The sequence below is a fragment of the Chiloscyllium plagiosum genome, unplaced genomic scaffold (genome assembly GCF_037043375.1).
Source record: "Chiloscyllium plagiosum isolate Xiang-an unplaced genomic scaffold, Cpla_swu_hap1 HiC_scaffold_17, whole genome shotgun sequence".
Lineage (NCBI taxonomy): Eukaryota > Metazoa > Chordata > Chondrichthyes > Orectolobiformes > Hemiscylliidae > Chiloscyllium > Chiloscyllium plagiosum.
In genome coordinates this window covers 25,976,195-26,000,964 of record NW_028270155.1, presented here as the reverse complement: position 1 = coordinate 26,000,964, position 24,770 = coordinate 25,976,195, and the positions used below count along the sequence as shown (strand labels likewise).

The 24,770-nt window shown below is 38.5% G+C and overlaps 1 protein-coding gene across 2 annotated transcripts in view; it reads left to right on the top strand.

Moving 5' to 3' along the window:
• Positions 1–24,770, top strand: part of gan (gigaxonin) — a 128,370-nt gene that overhangs the window by 45,830 nt on the left and 57,770 nt on the right. For both annotated transcript variants that reach the window (XM_043706668.2, XM_043706672.2), the window contains exons 6-9: positions 1,417–1,529; positions 10,393–10,542; positions 13,086–13,222; positions 17,562–17,696. In XM_043706668.2, coding sequence (XP_043562603.1) covers positions 1,417–1,529; positions 10,393–10,542; positions 13,086–13,222; positions 17,562–17,696 — 535 coding nt within the window. The remainder of the gene's footprint in view (positions 1–1,416; positions 1,530–10,392; positions 10,543–13,085; positions 13,223–17,561; positions 17,697–24,770) is intronic.

Sequence of the window (24,770 nt, the reverse complement as noted above, 5' to 3'; positions counted from 1 at the left end):
TACCTGTCTACCTTGTATATAATTTGTGGTTTCAAAGGAAGCAACAATTTAACAGCAAGATTTAAAGAAAATGGTAAGATAATATACCAGTGCCAACATGGTTTTCTGAAAAGGAAAGAGTGTTTGATTAATGTTTTTGAGTTCTTTGAGGATGTAGAAAACAGAATGTATGAAAAATGTCTACATTTCCATGCATTTCAACCAGTATATGTGTGCTTGGATTTTCAAAGGCATTTGATAAAAAGGTTTTGGGTTTGCATGGTTAAAAGAATTGGACCAGCCAACAGGAAACGAACAATGAGTCATTTACATGTCGGCAAACTATATAATTAGTGAAGTGTTACTTGGATCTATAGTGGTGCCTCCGTCCTTTACAGTCTGTATTATTGGTATGGATGAAGGACATGCTGATGATACAAAAGTTGGACAACAAGTTTTGAATAGGATATAAGAGATCTTGCAAAAGGATGTAGATATGTTAAATGGGGGAAATGCCAGATGAAGTATATTGTAGGTTGCCTACTTTGGCATGTAAAAAGGAAAATCAAAATATTATTGAAATAGTGACTGCAAAAATGTATGTTACAGAAAGATCTAGGTGTCTTGGTACATAACTCACAAAAGCTAGCATGCAGTTATAACAAGTAATTAAGAAGGTAACTGAAATGCTGGCCTCTATTACAAATTGAATAAAGTATAAAATAAGTGAAGTCTTGCTACTGTTGTACAAGGTCTTAGTAAGATGTGTCTGGATACTATGTGCAGTTTTGGTCTCCTTAATAATTGCACTTGAAGCAGTTCAGAGAAGAATCACTCTACTGATTTTAAGGGGTTGAAAGATTTGTCTTGTGAGCAAAAGTCAAGATTTGGCCTGTACACGTTTGAGTTTAGAAACATGAGAAGTGATCTAAATGAACATAAGATCCGGAGAGAACTTGACAAGGCGTTTGCCCTTGTGGGAGAGTCTAGAACTAGTTTTAAAATTAGGAGGCTCCCATTTTAGATGAAGGTGAGCAACATTTTCTCTTCCCCAGTCAGCAGTGGTGAATAGGTCATGGAATATTTTCAAGACTCGGTTGGATAGATATTTGAGGCAAGGATTATGAAGACAGAAAAGAGATGTAAGGCCACAATCAGAAATGACATTGAATGGTGGAGCATGCTTAATAGGCCAAATGGCTTACTGCTGTTTCATTTTTTTTTAATGATTTTATGATGTTTTCCATATAATTTTCTTGCAGTTCAAGATAGTCTTTCTAGTTTGTGCAAGGACTATTATGAAGGCTTGAACTTGAATTCCAAGTCTCTGACTGACAGAATTATTATAATAAGAAATGAATGCAATGAAAATACTATTTCTAAAAAAAAAAAGGGATCACATTCAGAAAAACGTACTGTTTCTCTCCTTCTCTGTAGAGGGCTTCCTCTTTGTGCTGGGTGGACAGGGTTTAGACAACAATACTTTAAGTTCAGGAGAGAAATATGACTCCGATACTAACTGTTGGACTCCCATTCCTCCATTGAGTGAGGTAAGTGTCTGCATTCTGAACATTCTGCAAAACTATCAAGGTTCATTATTCACTGAAGTATCTTTAGCATTTGTTTATTTCAATTCAGTTAAGAGTTATGGTATTTGAGCTGTGCTGATTTTGCAAAATAGTTTTTAGAAAAGGAGCTCCACAATATTGACAAACCTCAGTGTTAAACATCTGCATTTCTTTATTCTAAAACTAGCAGTCACTGTTGTCAGCCAACACGTTTCAATTGTTCACCCCGAATTGATGACAAAACTTGAACCAAAGAAGAGCATTTGTGTGACTGTGATCATAGTGTGTTACACCTCCTCAATAGGTCTATAGTTTTGGCTTTTGTCACCTATTGATGTGATCAGCCACGTCATCCTCCTACAAAAGATTTCCTACGTACAAATCAGGGGGATTGTTGTGCGCTCAGTGTAACCAGAATATCTTTTTCCACCCTAAACTCTCACCTCGAGTCCCAAATGACCCTTTCTCTTTCCCATATAAATGCTGGTCTTTGGTAGTATCATCAGTTGCCAAAGAGTTACTTCGACCTATCTGATGATGGCATCAGATTCTATCTCTTCGCTAGCTGTTTCAACCATTGCACTATCTCTATGAATCAGTCTGCTTGACAGGCTGGATAAGTTTGAGAAGACCCAAAATGTGGAGATCAGCACAGTCTCAAGCTCCAAAACTCAGTACAGACTCTATTACCTTACTGCAGTTGAGTAGGACTCTTCAGATGGACCTTTAACTTCCTACCCTCTCCAGTGTAATCATTTCCAATGTCCAATTCCATAATATGCCTATCTTTGCCCAGCCATAGCCATTTGTTCATGAAACACATCTCCCAATATACCCAGAATGAAGGATTGATGGAATCAGTGCTGTCACAGGCAAAATGGCCTCAGCAGTTGGAAAGTTGTTTTGTGTGTCTGTCTTAAAGTTTTTGTAGCAAAACATCTCCCACGTTCTAGCCAGTAATTGAGACAAAGAGCAGAATGTTTGGTTGGATAAAGGAAAAATGCAATGGTTGTCGTGGGGACATTATAAAAAAATTTGCATTCTGTACTTAAACTAATTGTAGGTAAGTATCACTGAGTGTCCTGGTATATAAAATTTAGAAGTTAGTCTATGTTAGCAAAACACTTCCCATCCTAGAGTTTTAGCTTTGATCATATCAGCATTTCAGGTAAACTGTGGTCTAAAAAGTTATTTGCAGGAGCAACTCTTGTAGCCTCTTAAGTCTCCAATGTGGTAAAAGCTCAACATCTATCAGCAAGAACATGAAACATGGTATAAGTATGCCAATCAGTCCATCAAGTCCACTCCACCATTCAACAAGATCATGGCTGATCTGATAATCCTCAACTCCACTTTCCTGCCTTTTCCCCATAACTGTTAGCTCCCTTTCTGATTTCAAAATCTATTTGTCTCAGCTTTGAATATGCTTAATGATCGAGCTGCTACAGCCCTGTTGTAAAGAATTTCATAGATTCACCACTACCTTCTAAGAAATCATGCTGTCCATCATATTGGCAAAGGCACATGTTACAACACGATGGTGGTAATACATGTGCTACCCATAACACTTCCTGTCTGTATGTTACCAGCAACACAATCTGGTGCACTTCTGCCCGTTTCTCCTCTGCACTAGCCTGCTGTGGTCTCTATTTTCATCTTAGGATTCTGTCTTTAAGATAGTAACACTCAGGATTACATTCTGATTCCTTTTCTGAGTATGCTCAATATATATATCATTTATTGTCTCGTTTTTCTGCTGCAAGTCCATTAGCCTTTCAGCATTAAACATTTCTGCATGACCCTTTGCCTGTTCAGGTCTTTCCTGCACCATTACATCAAACAGGATGTTTACTAACTGAATCTCAACTCCTTCATCTTTCTCTTTAGTTTTTGCTTTGTACTATGATTTATGATTGTGGGATCTTGTTACTAGACAGTCTGGAAAAATTCCAGGGCATTTTTCTTTTAACTCCTCAGTTCCCTGGTCTTCCTTTGGCTTCTCCACAACAAGGGGTGTCACTCCCACCTTGGATCCTGCTAAATCGTTCCCAAGAACAAACAGTATTCCTGGAACTGACACTCTGTCAATCATCCCCACTGTTACTTCCCCAGTCTTGATTTGCTCCAACCTGATCTTACACAGGGGAATGCAAAATTTCCTTCCATCTATTCTACAAATTACCACTCTCTCTGGTAATATGTCAGAAAAAGTGCAAATATGTTCAACTCTTACTGTTAGAAACTGATTAGATCTTGTATCTCTCAAAATTGTAACCTCTTTCCCTTCTCTCCCTGTTCTTCCTGAGTAAACTCTACCCACAGAGGTGAAGTCTTTATAGAGATCAGGCATTAATTCAATACTCAGCCCCTGCCTAGCAGTGCACTGTCCTGTCCTCGACTTGTCTCTTCACTAATCCCACTGATTTAGCCTCTTTTACCACATTCTTTCCCACAGTGCTTCCTTTAATAACCAGCACTGTGACTTTACGTGTCCCACTGTATCACAGTGGAAACACCTGAGGCCTTTCACTTCCTTTCACCCTCTTGGGCTTCTTCTTTCACCTGTGGTGAATTATTACCAGTGTGCTCTAATTTTTGGTTTATAGTGTAGGATCTCCCTTCTCTCAATTTCTATCCCTTAAAGGCTGAAATTCTTGCCAGAAGCTAAATTTTGTCTAATGCACTAATGCATTTTCATCTGCTGTCTGTGCTGTTCTTCTCACTTCTTGAACTTTCTGTTCATCCACATGAATTCTTATCATCTTTGGAAGTGAGTTTTTAAACTCTTCCAGTAGAAAAATCTCTCTTAGAGCCTCATAGGTTTTATCTGTTTTCAAGGCCCGCACCCATTTATCAAAATTACTATGTTTAATTCTTTCGAACTTAACATAAGTCTGACCTGGCTCTCTCTTTGTTTCTGAACGGCAGTCCATACACTTCTGGTACCAAATCATAAGCTGTCAAAATAGCCTGTTTGACATCTACATAATCTCTTGATCCCTCATGTGACAGCGCTGCAACTACCTCACTAGCTCTGCCTACCAACTTTGTCTGAACTAGCATTAGGCCCCAAGTTCTCTGACCACTCCATCTGCCAAGCCAATTTTTCAAATGAAATCAAGATGGATTCAACATCTTTTTCATTAAAATGTGGCACTGTTTTAACATTGTTAAAAATCACACAACACCAGGTTATAGCCCAACAGGTTTATTTGGAAGCACTAGCTTTCGGGGCGCTGTTTCTTCATCAGGTGGTTGTGGAGAATAAGATTGCAAGACACAATTTAAAGCAAAAGTTTACAGTGTGATGTAACTGAAATTATATATTGAAAAAGACCCGGATTGTTTGTTAAGTCTCTCATCTTTTAGAAATGACCATGCTGGTTTCAGTTCTTTCATATGTAAGTTGCAAAACTTCTTTTAAAAGTTACATTCTCAAGTGAACTTTAACAATTGGTGTCATGTCGGCCCAGATAATGTATTGAAGGTGTTAGCTCCCTGTGAGGCTGTCTCTGCCACAATGGTCAGACTGCTTTTAATCTAAAAAACAGATTTACAGAATCTTACATGATTTCATGCAGTTTTGAGCAAAATAAAATGTAATTCTGCAAGTACAAATTCAACCCACAAACTTTTATGTGTTTGTTTGTGTGTGTGTGTTTGGGGGGGTGGGGTTGGGGGGCGGGGGGTGCGTGGTGGTTATGAGTGTCTGTGAGAGGGTGTGTATGTGTGAGAGTGTAAAGGGGTTTAAGTCTGTGAGAGGGTGAGTGAGTGTGTATGCGGGAGGGTCTGAGTGTGTGTAGTGTTTCTGTCTGTGTGTGTCCGTCTGTGTGAGAGAGTGTGTGTATAGTGCAATGGGGTCACCTGTAGTGTGACATGAACCCAAGGTCCTGGTTGAGGCCATCCCCATGGCTTGGCTATCAGCCTCTGCTTGGCCACCTTTGTTGTTGCCTGTTCCAAAGACTGCCTTGGAGGACGGTCACCCGAAGGTCCAAGGTCAAATGTCCCAGATCGCTGAAATGTTCTCCAACTGGGAAGGAACACTCCTGTCTGTTGATCGTTCTGCGGTGTCCATTCATCCGTTGCCGTAGTTTCTGTTTGGTCTCCCCAATGTACCATGCCTCAGGGCATCCTTGCCTGCAGCGTATGAGATAGACAACGTTAGCTGAATCACATGAGTACCTGCCACGTACATGGTGGGAGATGTCCCCACGTGTAATATTGGTATTCGTGTCGACATTCTGACACGACTTGCAGTGTCTACCGTGACAAGGTTGTATGGTATCAAGGTTTTACAATATTATTCTCCTCAATCACCTGATGAAGGAACAGCGCTCTGAAAGTTAGTGCTTCCAAGTAAACTTGTTGGATTAATTCTTGGCAAATGTGGAAATCATTTACAAATCCTGGAACCTCTTCAGCAATCTTAAGAGCCATTTCTCTCACTTTTAATCTAACCAAAATTAAATAAATTGTTGTGTAATTTTTAACTTTGTACACCCAAGTCCAACACCAGTGTCTCCAAATCATATTTTAACATGTTTGTATATGTCACTACCTTCTCTCTTCATCTTCATCCTGTTAACTTGACCTTCCTGACTAATTCGCAACTTCTGAAGTTCAAATTCTCTCTCCCTTTCTCTCTCTTCTCTCTTTGCTCAGCTAAGAGCCTTCTCTCTATCCCTCTCTTTTTCCTCCCTTACTTTTGCATCTCTCTTTTCTCTCATGGCTATTCTTTTCCTTTCTTAATCTTCTAACTCCATTTACCTCAGTTGTAATTTAAGTTTTTCTGACTCTGCTGCACTTGTCTGTTTCTCTGATACACCTAAGTACTTGACTAACTCCATTATAATTTCATCTTTCATTTTGTCCCTGGTTAGACCCAATTTGCTAAGTCTGAAAGTATAGCCTTTCTTTGTCTTTCTCAACTTTCTTGGCAAATGTGGAAATCATTTGCAAATTCTGGAACCTCTTTAGCAATCTTAAGAGCCATTTCTCTCACTTTTAATCTAATCAAAATTAAATAAATTGTCTCACCTACGTTTTATTTAAGGAGGGCAGGAATAGGAGGACAGAGCAGATGAATGCATGGCTGAGGAGCTGGTGTATGGGAGAAGGATTCACATTTTTGGATCATTGGAATCTCTTTTGGGGTAGAAGTGACCTGTACAAGAAGGATGGATTGCACCTAAATTGGAAGGGCACTAATATACCGGCTGGGAGATTTGCTAGAGCTGCTCAGGAGGAGCTGAGACTAGTATAGTTAGAACAAAAGCCAGTCAAACAGTCAGGGTAGGCAGGGACAAGGTAGGACTAAAAAATTAAACTGCATTTATTTCAATGCAAGGGGCCCAACAGGGAAGGCAGATGAATTCAGGGCATGGTTAGGAACATGGGACTGGGATATCATAGCAATTACAGAGACATGGCTCACGGATGGGCAGGACTGGCAGCTTAAGGAAGGGCTTTTGCCTGAAGCGTCGATTTTCCTGTTCCTCGGATGCTGCCTGACCTGTGCTTTTCCAGCGCCACTCTAATCTAGACTCTGGTTTCCAGCATCTGCAGTCCTTGTTTTTACCTATATGTCAGGTATAGACAGGATAGATCGAGTGAATCCTTAGAAGAGTATAAAGGCAGTAGGAGTATACTTAAGAGGGAAATCAGGAGGGCGAAAAGGGGACATAGCTTTGGCAAATAGGGTTAGGGAGAATCCAAAGTGATTTTACAAATACATTAAGGACAAAAGGGTAACTAGGGAGAGAATAAGGCTCCTCAAAGATTAGCAAGGTGGCCTCTGTGTGGAGCCACAGAAAATGGAGGAGATACTAAGCGAGTATTTTACATCAGTATTTACTGTAGAAAAGGACATAAAAGATATAGAATGTCAGGAAATAGATGGTGACATCTTGAAAAATGTCCATATTACAGAGGAGGAAGTGCCTGATGTTTGAAATGCATAAAAGTGGATAGATCCCCAGGACCTGATCATGTGTACCCTAGAACTCTGTGGGAAGCTAGGGAAGTGATTACTGGGCCTCTTGCTGGGATATTTGTATCATCGATAGCCACAGGTGAGGTGCCAGAAGACTGGAGGTTGGCTAATGTGGTGCCACTGTTTAAGAAGGATGGTAAGGACAGGCCAGGGAACTATAGACTAGTGAGCCTGACGTCGGTGGTGGGCAAGTTGTTGGAGGGAATTCTGAGGGACAGGATGTACATGTATTTGGAAAGACAAGGACTGATTAGGGATAGTCAACATGGCTTTGTGCGTGGGAAATCATGTCTGACAAACTTGATTGAGTTTTTTGAAGAAGTTAGCAAGGTTAGATCTCACAGAATACAGGGAGAACTAGCCACTTGGATACAGATGTAGAAGACAGAGGGTGGTGGTGGAGGGTTACTTTTCAGACTGGAGGCCTGTGACTAGTGGAGTCCCACAAGGATTGGTGCTGGGTCCTTTGCTTTTCATCATTTTATATGAATGATTTGGATGCAAGCATAAGAAGTATAGTTAGTAAGTTTGCAGATGATACCAAAATTGGAGGTGAAGTGGACAGCGAAGAAGGTTACCTCAGTTTACAACAGGATCTTGATTAGATGGGCCAGTGGGCTGAAAAGTGGCAGATGAAGTTTAATTTAGATAAATGCGAGATGCTGCATTTTGGGAAAGCAGGACCTATACACTTACTATTAAGGTCCTCGGGAGTGTTGCTGAAGGAAGAGACCTTGGAGTGCAGGTTTATAGCTCCTTGAAAATCTCCTTGCAGGTAGATAGGATAGTGAAGAATGTGTTTGGTATGCTTTCCTTTATTGGTCAAAGTATTGAGTACAGGAGTTGGGAGGTCATGTTGCGGCTGTCCAGGAAATTGGTTAGACCACTGTTGGAATATTGTGTGCAATTCTGGTCTCCTTCCTTTCAGAAGGACATTGTGAAATCTGAAAGGGTTCAGAAAAGATTTACAAGGATGTTGCCAGGGTTGGAGGATTTGAGCTATAGGGAGAGGCTGAACTGCCTGGGGCTGTTTTCCCTGGAGCATCGGAGGCTGAGAGGTGACCTTATAGAGGTTTACAAAATTATGAGGGGTTTGGATTGGATAAATAGACAAAGTCTTTTCCCTGGGGTGGGGGAATTCAGAACTAGAGGGCATAGGTTTAGGGTGAGAGGGGAAAGATATAAAAGAGACCTAAGGGGAACTTTTTCATGCAGAGGGTGGTACGTGTATGGAATGAGCTGCCAGAGGAAGTGGTAGAGGCTGGTACAATTGCAACATCTAAAAGGCATTTGGATGGGAATATGAATAGGAAGGGTTTGGAGGGATATGGGCCGGGTGCTGGCAGGTGGGACTAGATTGGGTTCGGGTATCTGTTCGGTATGGACGGTTTGGACAGAAGGGTCTGTTTCCGTGCTGTACATCTCTATGACTCTGTGATCTAGGACAGTAATCGGCAAGTGTTTAAATCTGCTAGGATTTTTTGTGCTTCAACTTCTGTTCAAATTTGTTCAAATCTCAGACTGGACCTGTCCAAACCTGTCCAAATCGGACTCGAGCCCCCAAACTGTTACAACACGACAGTGACCCCTTCTGTTAATTAAACCAAACACCCAGAAAACTTCATCGTGCCGCATAATCTGTTAAAATATGAGTGACAGAGGACTCCCAAATTCCACTATTGAAAGAAAATAATAGCAATTTATACTTTAACTCTAAAAGTGAACATTTTTAAACAACAACTATTCACAATTCAAAGCCCCGTTTCTTTTAACTGCTTATTATCTGCCTTCAACTCTATAACAATATACTGTTCCAATAAAACACTTGTTATAATTACATCAACTTAATTTCAAAGCTATGCAGTGGCTGTTGTCTTTGGTGTCCTTCTTCTTTCGGCTAGCGATCTCCCTGGGTGGTTGTCTTTCTTTTACTGCAAATATGCTTCATATGAAAAGGTACCTTTGATAGTGTTTCATTATCTTGTATCTGTCTCAATGGCATTTACCCTGTCTGACTTTCAAAATGCCTGCCTTTTTTGTACCCCCAACATCAGATCATCTCATTGGTTTGAGGTTGGCAAAACAATAAATTCAAACTCAATTGAATTTTTAGCATCCTAAGGCATTGGTTAAACTGGCTAAATTTGAATTGTTGTCAAAACAGCAACCAACCCAGGTATCATTTCACTGCCAAATGTTACATATTTTCAATATTCCAGTGCACTCTGAGACTGCTAGCTAGTGATATGAAAGGTGCTTGTAAGCTCTCAGTGTAGGACGGTGTTCACTCTCTCTTAAAGGTACATAACACATATCTCCAATGCTTATTAGAAATCCAACTGTAAGCTATTTCTGCCCTCAGGCAACAGTGCCATCTTTGACTGTACTCTTGAAAGCTAGACCCAAATGTGACTGAATAAACTATCATAAAAAGATCACATTAGACCATAAACAACAAGAGAATTTCTAGAAGATACTGAGCTAAATTTAAAGTTGGAAAGAACAAAAGCCATTTTCCCAAACTCACTCATAAAACTATCAACCCATCCCTGCCAATTGCAGCTCCGACATTATTTCCTTGACGTCTGTGTACAGCAATCAAGTCTGTAGGTGTGCTTCACGTCTTGATGTTTCATACCCCATCATTCACACTATTGAAAATCATTCAAAATGTGCATTGTTTTAATGTTTTGGATTTTTGTTCTAGAACAAGTTACATTTAAATAGCACTTTTATTGCAGCAGTGTATAACAAACAAGTCATTTTATAATATTGAGCATATTTCCTTTGTTGTACAGTTTTTAAAATCACTTTCTCATTCTGACCTGTTTAAACATAAATATACATTTTTAGGCAAGGCACAATTTTGGAATAGTGGCAATAGATGGAGTTCTTTATGTACTGGGAGGTGAAGATGGTGAAAATGAGTTGCTATCAATGGAGGCCTATGACATTCACACTAAGATATGGACAAAACAACCCAACATGACTATGGTTCGAAAGGTGAGGTAATCGTAAATTTGCTATTTAGAAAGAATTGCCACTATCTTTGTTACAGCATGCTGATCTATGCATCATCATGCAATTGTAGTTGAAATTTTATATGTGTTTGTAAAATGCAAAAGGCTCATCCATTGAATCATGTATGGGTATTGGTCAAGCAATTGATTTAAAGGTTAATGACATCACTTAACACAACTGGATATTGTCTTCGTTTATTAAATAAAAAACAATAAAGCTTTGTTGGTTGCATTGCAAAATATGTAGAAATGGCCAAAACTTGAATAAGTTCTCTTCAAACATTAAAATGTAACCAGCATTTCCAAGTTAGTTTGCTTTGTGATTGCATAAAAGCAAACATAATCAGAGGTTCATTTGTAATCCGATCACGTTGCAGGGCCAGCAGTCTGATTTCTGTCTGCTGGAAATATGTCACCCAAATCTGTAATGCTGCCTGCCCTAAGTTGTCAAGTAGCTAATAAAGAATAATTAATAAAGAATGGTCCACACCAACACAACCCAGTTATTGTCTTAAATAATATCAATTTCAAGTTAATGTTGACCAAGTTAGTTTAGTGACCTAGGAATTCACTTTCAATCTGTGCTCTTAACTGTCTCCAACTTTCAAACATTTTAACAAGTAAGACAGTGATGTCAAGAATGCACCTCAATTTATTGTTGACAAGTCATTAATTGTAAACATTCAAATTTACCATGCATCAAAAACTCATATTTGTGAATTTAATGAGGATTGTGAAAGTGACTTCTACAAACCTTTTCACAGCATTGATCCTGAAAGCACAAAGAGGTCTCTGTCTGTCTAACTAATTTAAAAACACAGCATCTCTGTATCATTCTTCCCTCTTGGAAGAAATTTTCAATGTTGTTTTCAACCGCCTAGTTGTTTGAACCAATTGTGATGAGCGCTCCCATGCTTTTAATTCCCCAAACCACAGCTCAGTGAAAACAACTTTTCATGTGTGTACTCATAGCGATTTTTTAATATTGTGGATTAATATTATTATTTTTATGTAGACATACAGATTTAGGAATTATACTGTTCCCTGTTACAGGGAAAAGTTTATTTTCAAAAAGTTTTGTTTGTTTCAATCTTAATTGAGTAAGTTCAGTAGACGTTCATCTAGTTTAAATGGTATTTTTATGCTTAATTTAATAATACACTGCCCTTGTTTCTGAATTTTGTCCTTCTCTAATGCTGTGGGTATCATTTTAATAGAAAAGGCTTTTGATAGTGCAATTTAGCCAATTCTGTCTACATTTTTTTAAACAACAAATTGATAATGTAAAAATGTCAATTTTTATAACAATCGAGTTTGTCATTGAGGGAAAATAGTCAAGGATTCCCATTGCTTATCACTATTCACTGTGTGTATTTGAAAGCATCGATGAAGTCATTTTTTAATCGAGAACAAATCACTGGAGATTCCCAGCAGGTCTGGCAGCATCTGTGAAGAGAAAACAGAATTAGGCATTTCAAGTCCGGTGAGGTCTTTTAATTACTGTTTTCTCCCCAGAGATGCTGCCAGACCAGCTGAGTTTCTCTCCAGCAATTTTCATATTTGTTTTAGATCTCCAGTATCCAAGGTCTTTTGTTTCATTTTTAATTATCTCTTGGAGCATTCTAACTTTCCATAAATATAAAATTAATTTCTCAGGGCCAGTCATTACAGTTGCACTTCGTTGAATAAGATGTAAGTAGAAAATGCTTGAAATACTCACCAAATCAGGCCACATCTGTGATGAGAAAAAGCGTTAATATTCCAGGTTTCATCAGCACTTTTTTTATATAACTTTCCTAAGGGTTTTTAACTTTAGACCCAAGTCAGTTATAATTATTTTTAATCAATCTATTCAGAAATGTTATTACGTACTTCTGGAATAGATGAGACTTGAATCTGTTCAGGAAGGACACCCCCACAGAGCCTTGCGGAGGGTTTTCGGATCCTTTGAGTGAAAATTGCCATCAATTAAATTGATTTCCCATTGATGATGCAACGCCAAACTCCAACCAGCGTATCTTCTCAAAGTGTACAGTCACTGATAGCAACTTTTGGAATTTCTGTTTTATTGTGCATGTGTGAATGTTCCGGTTGTTTCAATGCAACCTGCTAATAGGTTCACTGTCATTGCCACCTCAAAATCTGGGCCAATATCGCTTGAATTATTTACTAGACTCATTGTTCAGGCTTACATTTGGGTGACATATCTGGTTGATTGTGTTGACTATGAAACAAAAAAAATGTAGTGTCCTTCAGGATATGGGAGAAAGGATCAAAACTGCAAGAAGGCAGGCAGACAAAGCCATTGGGTGTATTGAAATATTTACCTATTCTGATACCTACTACTTGGAGATGGAAGTATCCTTCGCATGTCACCAACATTGAGAAATTCAGCCAATTCACAAATTAATTGTAACACTTTAGGACTTGTTCTGAGATTTATCCAAAAAAATGGCTAAATCTGTTTACAAATTGAGAACGTGGGGGGGTGAAAGGTTAAATTTTCCATGTTTTCTTTCTGAATAGATTGGCTGCTATGCAGCTATGAAGAAAAAGATCTATGCAATGGGTGGTGGCTCATATGGAAAATTATTTGAGTCTGTTGAGTGCTACGATCCCAAGACACAGCAGTGGACTGCGATCTGCCCATTAAAAGAAAAAAGGTCAGTGTGCAATCAGCATTTTCTTGTTAAGGTAATTATCATATCAACATGTGTGGGTTTGTGTATTGGTGTTATGATCTGCTCAAACAACTTGTTTTTTTTGTTCGGACTTTTTCCACAAGCATTAATAGTGGGTTAACTTTCCATTAACGATTATTGAACAGAACTGAGCACAATGTGCAATGGATTGTATCAATCATTTGCTAGCTGCTTCTGTTGGAATTTTAAAACAAAAATTGATAACATTAAAGCGAAGATTACATTGAAGAGAGTTGAACAGTGCTGTGTTATGGATTCTGCTTTAGTGTCTCTCGTGTATAGTTTCGCGCTGGTTCTTGTGTTTTCTTTGGAGTTGGCTGCAGGGAGAATTGCCAACAACTGAGACTTCTGAAAACTTCATCTTGACATCCAGCCATTCTGCAAATAGGGAGTTTCACAATTAGCACCTTGTATTTAAATATCAAAGTTGCTATGAGTTATATGTTAGTGTCCCATTTGTTTTCTTTGATGGTTTTTTAACACGGCAAGTATTTGTTTTAAATAGTTATTAAAACCTCATTCATTGGAACAGACTGGCTGAGGGGAGTATAAGTTTAATAGAAGTAAGCCAAATTAACATTACTGAAGAGCTTGTAATTGACAAATAATAAGAATTCTTTTTTGTTAGCATCTAGGTTTCTCATCAAAACTTTTCCAAGGTGATGTGTTTATCACAGTTTTAAATATAAATTTCAGATATTTTAAGCAATATTTATTTAAGTACTAATACTGTGCATTGACTCAGTACAATGTGATTTTTAGCCATTTAAAAGTTAAAATTGTTTTAAAACATTAATTCTGAAGAAGAGTCATCTGGGCTCAAAATACTGTTTCTCTTTGTATATCTGCTGCCAGTCCTGACTTTCTCCAGCATTTCTGTTTTTACTTCAGATTTCAGCATTGTCAGTATTTTGCTATTATTTTAAATATTAATATTTGACATCTTTTTCTTGTTTATACTATCATAAACAGATTGTGAGCATGTTTCAGTTATCAGACTTTTATTGTGGCCTGTAATAGTTTTAGCCCCAGTCATGTTAAAATTGCTTTGTTTTATGGAATAACGTGATTGTGAATTATACATGTAGAAGTGATTTGCAGCAAATTTGTTTTTAAGTTTATGTTGAAGTCTGTTCTTAAAGAGCTCCTTGAGTTTTGTTTTCCTGTCCTGCAGCTGTGACATTGACCGCATGGTTTCATTGAAGCATTAAATTGAGTGGGCTATGAACAGGTAATTTAGCCCATCAATTCTAAACAGTTTCAATAAAACTTGATTTTGTCACTGAATCAACCACCTGAATTTAGTTCTGGCACTACAAACCATCTGATCCATTTAACCACTTAATTCAAAGTTGCTTCTTCTAAAATAATGTGATTTTGATTAACTCATTAAAGAGCAATTTGAATTAATGTGCCATTATAATTTAATTGTGTTATTTTAGTTAAGTCAAATTATAATTTGTTCTTTCAAATTATTTTAAAACTGAGAATTCCAAGGCAAAAATTAAAGTGATATTTTGTTCATGTCAGTAAGTGACTAGATTATATTACTTAGTGTGGAAACAGGCCCTTCGGCCCAACAAGTCCACACCTGATCCTCCGAAGAGCAACCCACCCAGACCCATTCCCCTACATTTATCCCTTCACCAAACACTACGGGTAATTTAGCATGGCCAATTCACCTAACCTGCACATTTTTGGACTGTGGGAGGAAACCGGAGCACCCAGAGGAAACCCACGCAGACCCGGGGAGAATGTGCAAACTCCACACAGACAGTCGCCTGAGGTGGGAATTGAACCCGGGTCTCTGGTGCTGTGAGGCAACAGTGCTAACCACTGTGCCACCGTGCCGCCCTTAAGTGTAAAAAAAAAAAGCCAAAAATTATACATTGGTTTGACTAACCTAGCACCCAATGACAAGAATTTCTATATTATTGCCTGTAACACAGGTTACCGCTCACGTGTTGTGATTATATGTAAAGCTATGTTTAAGGGTACTGCCACCACTCACTGAAACACCATGTGCAATTGTATGTAAGATTAGAGCATTGCAGGGGTGTGGCGCTACAGAGCGACCAAGTAGCAACTTGACAAGTTGTAAAATTCTACCAACAATTTGGGATACCAAAGTTAGAATATAAATTCAGATTTTGAAATTATTCAGAGAATTAAAACTTTTCTTCTTTCCCTTTCCTGCAGTGAAATTGACAGGAGTTTTTCCAAATTCAAAATTTCGCCCATTTGACAGTTGTAATCAATGATTTGTTCTATTCTCTTATTGAAGCCGCTGTGATTAGTTAAGCTGTGTGAATGGAAAGAGCATGACCAATCAAAGTTTCACCTGCACTTTCACACATCATTTACTTTATCCGTTGCTCCCAATGCAGCCTCATCTACATTGGGGAGACAGGACTTCTACTCACAGAGTGCTTCAGAGAATATCTCCTGGCCACCTGCACCAATCAACCCCATCGCCTGTGGCCGAACACTTCAACTCCCTCTCCCACTCTGCTGAGAACATTCAGGTCCTGGGCCACCTCCATCGCCACTCCCTTACCATCTGACACCTGGAGGAAGAACGCCTCAGCTTTCGCCTCGGGACCCTCCATCCCCATGGCATCAATGTGGATTTCACCAGTTTCCTCATTTCCTCTCCCCTCACCTTACTCCAGCTCCAACCTCCCAGCTCATCACTGTCCCCATGACTCTTCCCATCTGTCCATCTTCCTTCTCACCTATCTGCTCCACCCTCCCCTCTGACCTATCGCCTTTACGTCCACCTCCATCCACCTATTGCACTCTCAGCTACCTCCTTTACCCCAGTCCCACCCCCTCCCATTTATCTCTCCACCCCTGAGACTCCAGCCTCATTCCTGATGAAGGGCTTTTGCCCTAAACGTTGATGTTTTCCTGTTCCTTGAATGCTGCCTGACCTGCTGTGTTTTTCCAGCACCACACTCTTGACTCTAATCTCGAGCATTTGCAGTCCTCCACTTAGGATCCCTGTACCAGGCTATGCAGGCACACATTGACATCAGCAATTTCTGGTAGCAGGAGGTATCATATTAATGTAAAACATTCTCAGACTGTGAAAACTAGATGTGAGAGATAATTATATTACATCCCCAGAAGGTTGCTATCTTGCAGAAAGATGTTATCTCAGTGGACTTTAGGAATGTAAGAAGTAGACACTAGGCAGGTAGTGAAAAAAATAGGATTTTGCTTGAAAAGTATTGTGCAAGTGAAGGATGGGGAGTGAAAAAGTAGAGCAAGGAGTTGTGGTGAACTTGAATATAATTGCTGAATATATGACAGATTTTAATCCTATGCATTATCCCCCCTCCTGCCCCATGTGCTCCCCCCACGCCCCAAACACACCCTGTTCCACCCTTACTTAGCCCAATGGGCATATGTAGGTTAAATTGATTGAAGTGGCATTCAGATATTATGGAAGTAAGTTGAGGATTGGGGAATCAATTTGCTGTAGAGGCATGATTTATTAATTTAATTATGCTAATGAGTGCAAGTCTCCAGTTGTAACAGATTTTTAAATTTTAACATCTGTGCGCTATGCTTTCCATGGGGTTGTCAGCCCAACAGCGAGAGAATAATGGAAACTGCTGGATCCTAAAGTTAAATGCCTTTCCAGCAGAACCAGGTCTGCCAGGAGAAGCAGGAATGCTGTCATCACAACCCCAACCACTCCCACAACTTAAAGTTGAGGGATGAGTGAGAGAAACTATATTCTGACTTGCAATATGCCGTGCTACAGGACATTAAACAGAATTCATAATAATTGCTAAATGTTTTTTGTACTCTTGCCTTTTTGTCAGCATGGCTAAATAGTAATTTAATTTTATTCTCTTGTTTTCTCATTTGAACCCATGATAACCTGAGATGTATTTGTAACAAAAGCAAATTGTTTTCTACCAGTGAAATCTAGATTCTAATAATATTTAACTTACAAAATTTATCTTCATTGAAAATCAAAGAAAGGGGATGGGGAGACCAGTAAATAATCCTTTGACAATAATGAGAAATACATTTCAGGCCTGTTTGTCAACATATTGGTCTTTTTATAACCACAGTAAAACTCTACATGTTTATAGAGCCTCTTAAGTGAAAAAAATGCACTTCAGGAATTCATCCTAAACCCCATAAATTGTAATTGTTGTACTTCATTTGATGTAGGAAGCCTAATGTATGACTGACTGACTGTTAATATTTACATTTTAAATGTTGTCTAGATGCATCAAACTTGCAAGTAGGTCTTTTTAATGTATGTTTCTTTACATTGTAGGTTTGGTGCAGTAGCATGTGGTGTTGGCTTGGAACTATATGTTTTTGGTGGTGTTCGCAGCCGTGAAGGTCATGATGCGGAAAGCAATGAAATGGTCACCTGCAGATCAGAATTTTACCATGATCAATTCAAAAGGTAACCCAAAGCAAGGATGCAATCTTTGCTACACTAACCTCAGAAAGGCAAGCTTATTGTTAGAAATCAAAAGAATTTTTAATAACAGTTATTATTATTAATAATAATACTGATAATGAGCTCATTAGCTGCAAACATCCAAGCAAACTTTGGATTCCATCTTGAAAACTAAGTATTGGTGATCATTATGGTTTGCTTTGAGTCACTGCATTCAATTGAATGAGAGAGATGTGTGTTAAATCAATTTTTATACAAAAGCTGTAATAACAAGTTCAAATAATTGATGATCTCTATTGAGGTACAAAGTAACCTAACAATAGTGATTAGATTGTCGTATCACAGCCTTTTAAAAATTAATTCTTCCATTTTCTGATGATTATACATGGATACAGCAATATTGTGGTTACATTATTGGACTGCTAATCCAGAGACCTGTGTATATATCTGGAGATGTGTTCATACCTCACCAGTGGAACTGCTAAATTTAAATTCAGTTAATAAACCTGAAACTAGTAATAGTTGTGCCCATAAAAGTATTAGATTGACATCTGATCATTGAAGATCTCGTTATGTGACTCCAGACTAACAGCAATGTGGCTGACTCTTTGTGCATTCTTAAATGACCTAGCAAACCACTCCATTCCTTCAAGCTACTATAGAAAAGTATAAAACCAGGCAGACACCCAGTTTTGACCTTAGCACCAGATGTGACCAAAGTATAACCATTCCTGATGAAGAGCTTATGCCCAAAATGTTGATTCTCCTGCTCCTTGGATGCTGCCTGACCTACTGTGCTTTTCCAGTACTACACTCTGGACTCTGATCTCCAGCATCTGCAGTCCTCACTTTCTCCAAAGAATAACAAGCAATTTTAACCCTGTAAAATGCTACTCACTAATATCTGGTTACATTTTCCAAGATTGAGAAAGCTGTTCCATAGACTGGTCAAGCAGCAGTTGAACTTCATCATACCCACCAAATCACATATTTTTAGCCCATGTTGCAGATTCTTATCACTATCCCTGACTAAGTCCAGTTTTTCCAGCAGCACAGATCCTCCAGAGGTTTCAGTCAGGAGATGTGGTTCTAGGTGTACTTCTTATTGACTCAGGATATATTCACCATTGATTCTGAATGTCTTTAAATCCTATAGTATCAAGTCAAACATAGAGAATGAAAATTTCTGCTGATTACCACCCATTGTTCTCCATGAGCAGATAAATCAGTGGTTCTTCAGATTTCAGACCACTTGAAAGAGGATATCAAAAACACAGGATGTACTCTGGATAGAGGACTTCAAGGTCCACCATTAAGAGTAGCTTGGTTACATACTATTGACCAAGCTGGATTTGTCTGGAATGACATAATGGAATTGCATAAGATAGTGAGAGAACCGACATAAGTGGAAAAAACCTACATGCCATTGTGTATACTTACCTACCTGTCTCAGATGCATCAGGCCCTGGCACTATTATTGGGAATGACCACCACACAGCCCTTGTGGACCAAAGTCTCATTTTCAAAAAGTGCACATTCTCCACAATGTTGTGTGATCGTACCACCATGTTAAATAGGAGACATCACAACATAGTCAGCAGCTTAAAACTGAGCGTCTATGAGTTGTTCTGGACTATTTGCAACAACAGAATTATGTCTACCCACAGTCTGTAACTTGATGGCGTTAAGTTCCTGTAAATGTCTTGAACCTTTATTTGTGTTCTTAACATGACAAAAATATGGAAGTCAATAGGTTTGGTATACCAAAATAAGAGCATTTATTCAGAAATAATGTAACTCTGTAAATCAGATGATAGTTTGAATTATACACAGCCTTTACTGCCTGGAGCAGCTCAGACACCAGTCACCATTTGTTCTGGTACTGTTTAACTTCTATCTTCTGTTAACCTGTATAACTTTTGTGTTGGATTTATCCCGCTCTAGCACTGAATTTCTTAAACCATCTTTGGTAAAAACAATTGACTCATACCTTGCATAATACAATTAATATGATCAGCACGTCATTCACATTTATGTCAATAGACCACCAATGCACAACCAATAGCTGCAATTAATAAAGTCTAGGACACACAAACAATTTAGATTCTCAGTTGTTCATTCTAACCCAATTACAACCTGAAAGTAGCAATTCAATCAGAAATATACAGATAGCTTAATTATTTTGAATTGTCCTTTTCCTGTCTCCATTGTTAAACTGTACATTCCATAGATAATCTTCTCATTTTAAATGATCCAATTACTAAGTAATCATTATGAATTGTTCTAACCGCTTGACCTTTGTATGAAACTGGACATCTGCAGAGACAATATGTGATGCTTGTATGACATCCTTTTATTTACAAAACCAGTATTGGCAGCAATCTTCTATTAGAAGTGGCAGGTGATGATCAAGGGGTTTTTGTAACTGGATACTTATGCCCTGTCGGGTTCCACAGGCATCTTGCTATTTGATATATATATATATATAAATGATTTAGACTTGAATATTGATCAGTAAGTTTGCAGATGATACTAAATTTGGTGGAATGGTTAATAGTGAGGAGGATAGCCTGAGATTACAGGAAGATATAGACAGGCTGGTCAAATGAGCTGATCAGTGACAAAAGGAATTCAGTCTGGATAAGTGTAAGGAGATGCAACTGGGAGGACATATAAGGCATAGGAATACATGGTGAATGGCAGGACCCTGAGAAGCATCAGTATATGCATCAGTCAGTCTCTTAAGACAGCAGGACAGGTAGATAAATGGTTAAGAATGTATATGGGAAACTTGTCTTTATTTGCAGAGACATGGAATTTAAGAGCAGAGAGGTGATGCAGGAACTTTATAAAACATTGGTTCAATGTCACTTAAAATACGGTGTGCAGTCCTGGAATCCACATTATAGGAGGAATGTGATTGCACTGGAGAGGGTACAGAGGAGATTTACCAGGGTATTCCCTGGGCTGGAGAGTTTTAGTTATGAAGAGAGATTGGATAGACTGGGGTTGTTTTCTGTGAAGCAAAGGAAACTGGTGGAGGACATTATTGACATTTATAAAATTGAGGGGCGAAGACAGGATGAATGGGAAAAAAACGTTACCCTTTTAGTGGAGAGATCAATGAGTGGGGCAGGAGGTTTAGAGGGGATGTGAGGAAAAGCTTTTTCACCCAGAAGGTGGTGAGAATTTGGAACTCACTGCCTCCCTGGCTGGTAGACGCAGAAACCTCCATGTACGTTTAAATATTTCTTAAATGTTATTTGGAATGACCAGGCGCATCAGGCTATATCAAAAAGTGTGGCACTGGAAAAGCACAGCAGGTCAGGCAGCATCCGAGGGGCAAAGGAATCAACGTTTCATGCATAAGCCGTTCATCAGGAATGTCATAAGGCTCTGGGCAAAGTGCTTAAAAATTTAATTATAATAGTTAAGTGGTTGTTTTTGACCAGCAATGGCCAAAGGGATTTTTTTCTGTACTATAAATCTCTATGACTGACTCTAACCCAACAGTTAATTATTTATCACAGAAGCCCACAAACATTTATCAAGAATAGTAGTAAAATTCATAGTACAAGGTAAATATATGAAAACTGACATTTCATATGGCTAAGCATATTTCTCAGTCTATTACTACCCTGGAACATAAGCTGGACAATAAATATAGCTAAAAATAATATGCCAACCTGGTAAACCAACATCAGCTTACTTGCATGCTAAACGAAACATCAAGCCAAGAAATTCCACAGGCAAAGATTTGCAGTTTTGCTACATCTAGTCCTGAATAATAATAGAGGAATGAATAAATAGCAGGAGAAAAAGTCTCCAGAAACATCCCTGTCCTCAATAAAAAGGAAACCAGCATGAGAATCAAAAATAGGAGACTGAAACATTTGCGGTCAACTTCACTCAGAAGTGCCAAATCAAAGATTAATTTCAGTCTCCTCATGAGGGCCTCACCATTACTGATACTAATTTTTTTCCAATTTGATTCACCCTGTGACATCAAAAAATGACGGAGTACATTGGATACAGAAAAGCTTTAGGCCTTGGCAACATTCCAGTTATGGTGCTGAAGACTTATGCTCCAGAACTCATCAAGCCATTCTAGTAGAATCGTAGAATAAAATCCTTACTGTGTGGAAACAGGCCCTTTGGACCAACATGTTTACCCAGGCCCATTCCTCTACATTTACCCTGATTAATGCACCTAACCTACACATCCCTGAACACTATGGGCAATTTAGCATTGCGAGTTCACCTAACCTGCACATCTTTGGATCCTGGGAGGAAACCAGAGCACCTGGAGGAACCCACACAGACGCTGGGAGAATGTGCAAACTCCACACAGACAGTTACCCAAGGCTGGAATTGAACCCGAGTCCCTGGTGTTGTGAGGCAGCAGTGCTAACCACTGAGCCACCATGCCACCTACAGCACTGGTATTTACTGGAATATTCTGTCTAAGAAAATGGGACACATCCAGTCTGGCAAGTTATTGCCCCAGCAGTCTATTCTCAATCAGCAATGAAGTGATGGAAACTATTGTCAACAGTGCTGCATGTTATGATCCCGAAATGATACTTCTGGGCAAGTGAAACCTAGCTTGATAAACTATAAGTTTTATTTTTGCAATTTGGTTACTGGAGTGGTCAGTCACTGAACATATTCACACAAGGCTACTCATGTACTTTTAATAAAAGAACACAAGTTTATCACACAAAAAGAAAAAGTATAGGAATGCACATATGACAAATTTGAAAATTTCATAAACACCAAAGGGAGATTCAATCCTACTTCTCAGTGATATCCTTTCCAGTCACTTAATCCCAGTCATCTGATTACTATCTGATACTCCTATCTGAGATCAAAAGCATTCACTTTTGGTGACTTTGTGCATGAGTTAACAGATATGACTCTCTCTAAGCTTCCTTTTTCCAGGTATCAATGTTTTATTTTGAATTTAGCTGGTTGTGGCCCTTGACCATCTGTCTCTGTAGATCATAAAAGTTTGATTTGGTAAACAATTTAGCATTTGGCCCCACGGGTTGCTTCTTATTTTACTTTGCTGAAGTCACATGCTTTCTCAGGGTGTTTTGAATTACCTGCTTGAAAATTACCTTTTTTTTTTAAGAAAATAGCCCTCCTCACAGAACTAAAACCAAAAATCAGTTTTATGTATACTTTAGAATCCAGGTTCTCAAACAAAAATAGCATATTATAAGCCTTTTTCACACACTCCAGCAATGTCAGATGATGCAATGGTAGTCTTGGGAATAGGGTGCATATGAGGTCAGAAGCTCACTTCTGCTTCAAATATGTCACCAAAGCTGTGAACAGGTTGACCTGGTCTCCGGTTGTGTCAGGAAGAGGGATGATCTTGGTTGCCAAGGAATCAGTTTGGAGCAGAGACCCAAAATAATGCCTTTGATCTTCCCAACTTAATTGGTGGAACATTCTGTCATCCAGTACTAAATGGTGGATGAGCAGCCTGATAATTTGACAAGAGTTGAGTTGAGAGTGATGCTGGTGAGATAGAGCAGTTGTCATCCATTAGCCAGTGGAAATTAATGTTGGGTTTTTAGATAATGTCACCGTGAGACATGGTGTAGATGATTAATGTAATGGGGTCAAAAATATCTCCTTGGGGGACGCTAGAAATAACTGGATGGATAGGGAAGCAAAGCCAATATAAATGTTCCCCTGACTGTCATAAGACAAATAGGAGTGGAACCAAATAGAGCTGACCCACTGTGCTGAATGATAATGGGAACGCTTAGAGGAATATTGACCAGAAGAGTAGGAGAACTCCATGTTTCCTTTCAACTCGAGTAAGGGATCTTTTGCATCCCCAGGAACTAGGAGTAATCTAATTTGAAGGGCAGTGCAGCATCCCTCCAACACTGCAGTAGTGCCTCTGCTTAGATTATGTGCTTCAGACTTGTAGTGAAAACTACAATCTTCAGATCCAGTGGCAATATTGCTACCAATGAACCTTGCTAATGCTTGAACATGCCATTGATTTTTAGTTGTCGTCCTATTTGCTTTCATTATAAATCAGTCATTTTTGTTCTCTGACCATGACATTCCATTCTAAGGAAATGCCTCTCATTCTTCTATTAAATTCAATAAATGTTGATCATTTTGCAATGATATATTAAGCCTGTAATAGTGCTACATTAAAGTTGAAAATTCATCCTATTTGATTAGAGACAATTATTTGACCTATAACAAAACTATTTCAGCCAAGTTTTTTGAGAGTTTTGAGAATTGACAAGTATTCTTTTATTGCATCTGTGCTATAGTAGCCCTTACTATTTGCATTCAGTTTAATTTTATTACCACCTAAATCTTGTTGTTTGTATTTGCCTATACATACTTTTTAAGCAGACTTAACAGTCATTGTCCACAGCAATTGCAGTTTTATTTTAAATGGATGTTTATTGAGTTGGGATCAGTCTACAGAATTGTCTTACACTCGTGAGATTTGTTGAGATAGAGTGAGTTATTCTTTATCTCTTAATTCTTTCTTTAAGAAAAGTAGTTAAAGATTGGATTAAGCATGTGTTATTATGCCAGTTTACAAAAAACAAGAAGGTCTGTTGTACGTAGAATATGTATAACAAGTTAAAAAGACTTAACAGATTTCTTAGAGTAACTTCAAAGTATTTACAAGTATCTCTGAAGTAAGATGTCATTTAAGAGGTATAGCTATATGAGAGAATTGCCTGCAATATTTTCTTGAATTTTGGGACACTTCCATTTTCATACTCTCCTTTAAAACTGTTTTTATTGTTTGACTTGCTGGTGAATATTTTGCCTCCTTGTATGAAACTGCTGGTTCCACAAATGATCATTTTAAAAATAACCAGTAATGGCACAGTGTGATATTGCACCAATATTTTTAAAACCATAAAAATTTTGTTTGTCATACTTATTTTCTGTGAAGAAATAATTCACATTCATATGATGCTGCTTCATGTTTCCAGTTGATCAAAAGCCCTCCAAATAGATTTGAATTACTTTTGAAGTGCACTCTTTGTTATGTAGACAAATGGAGTTGGTTTTCACAAGCAT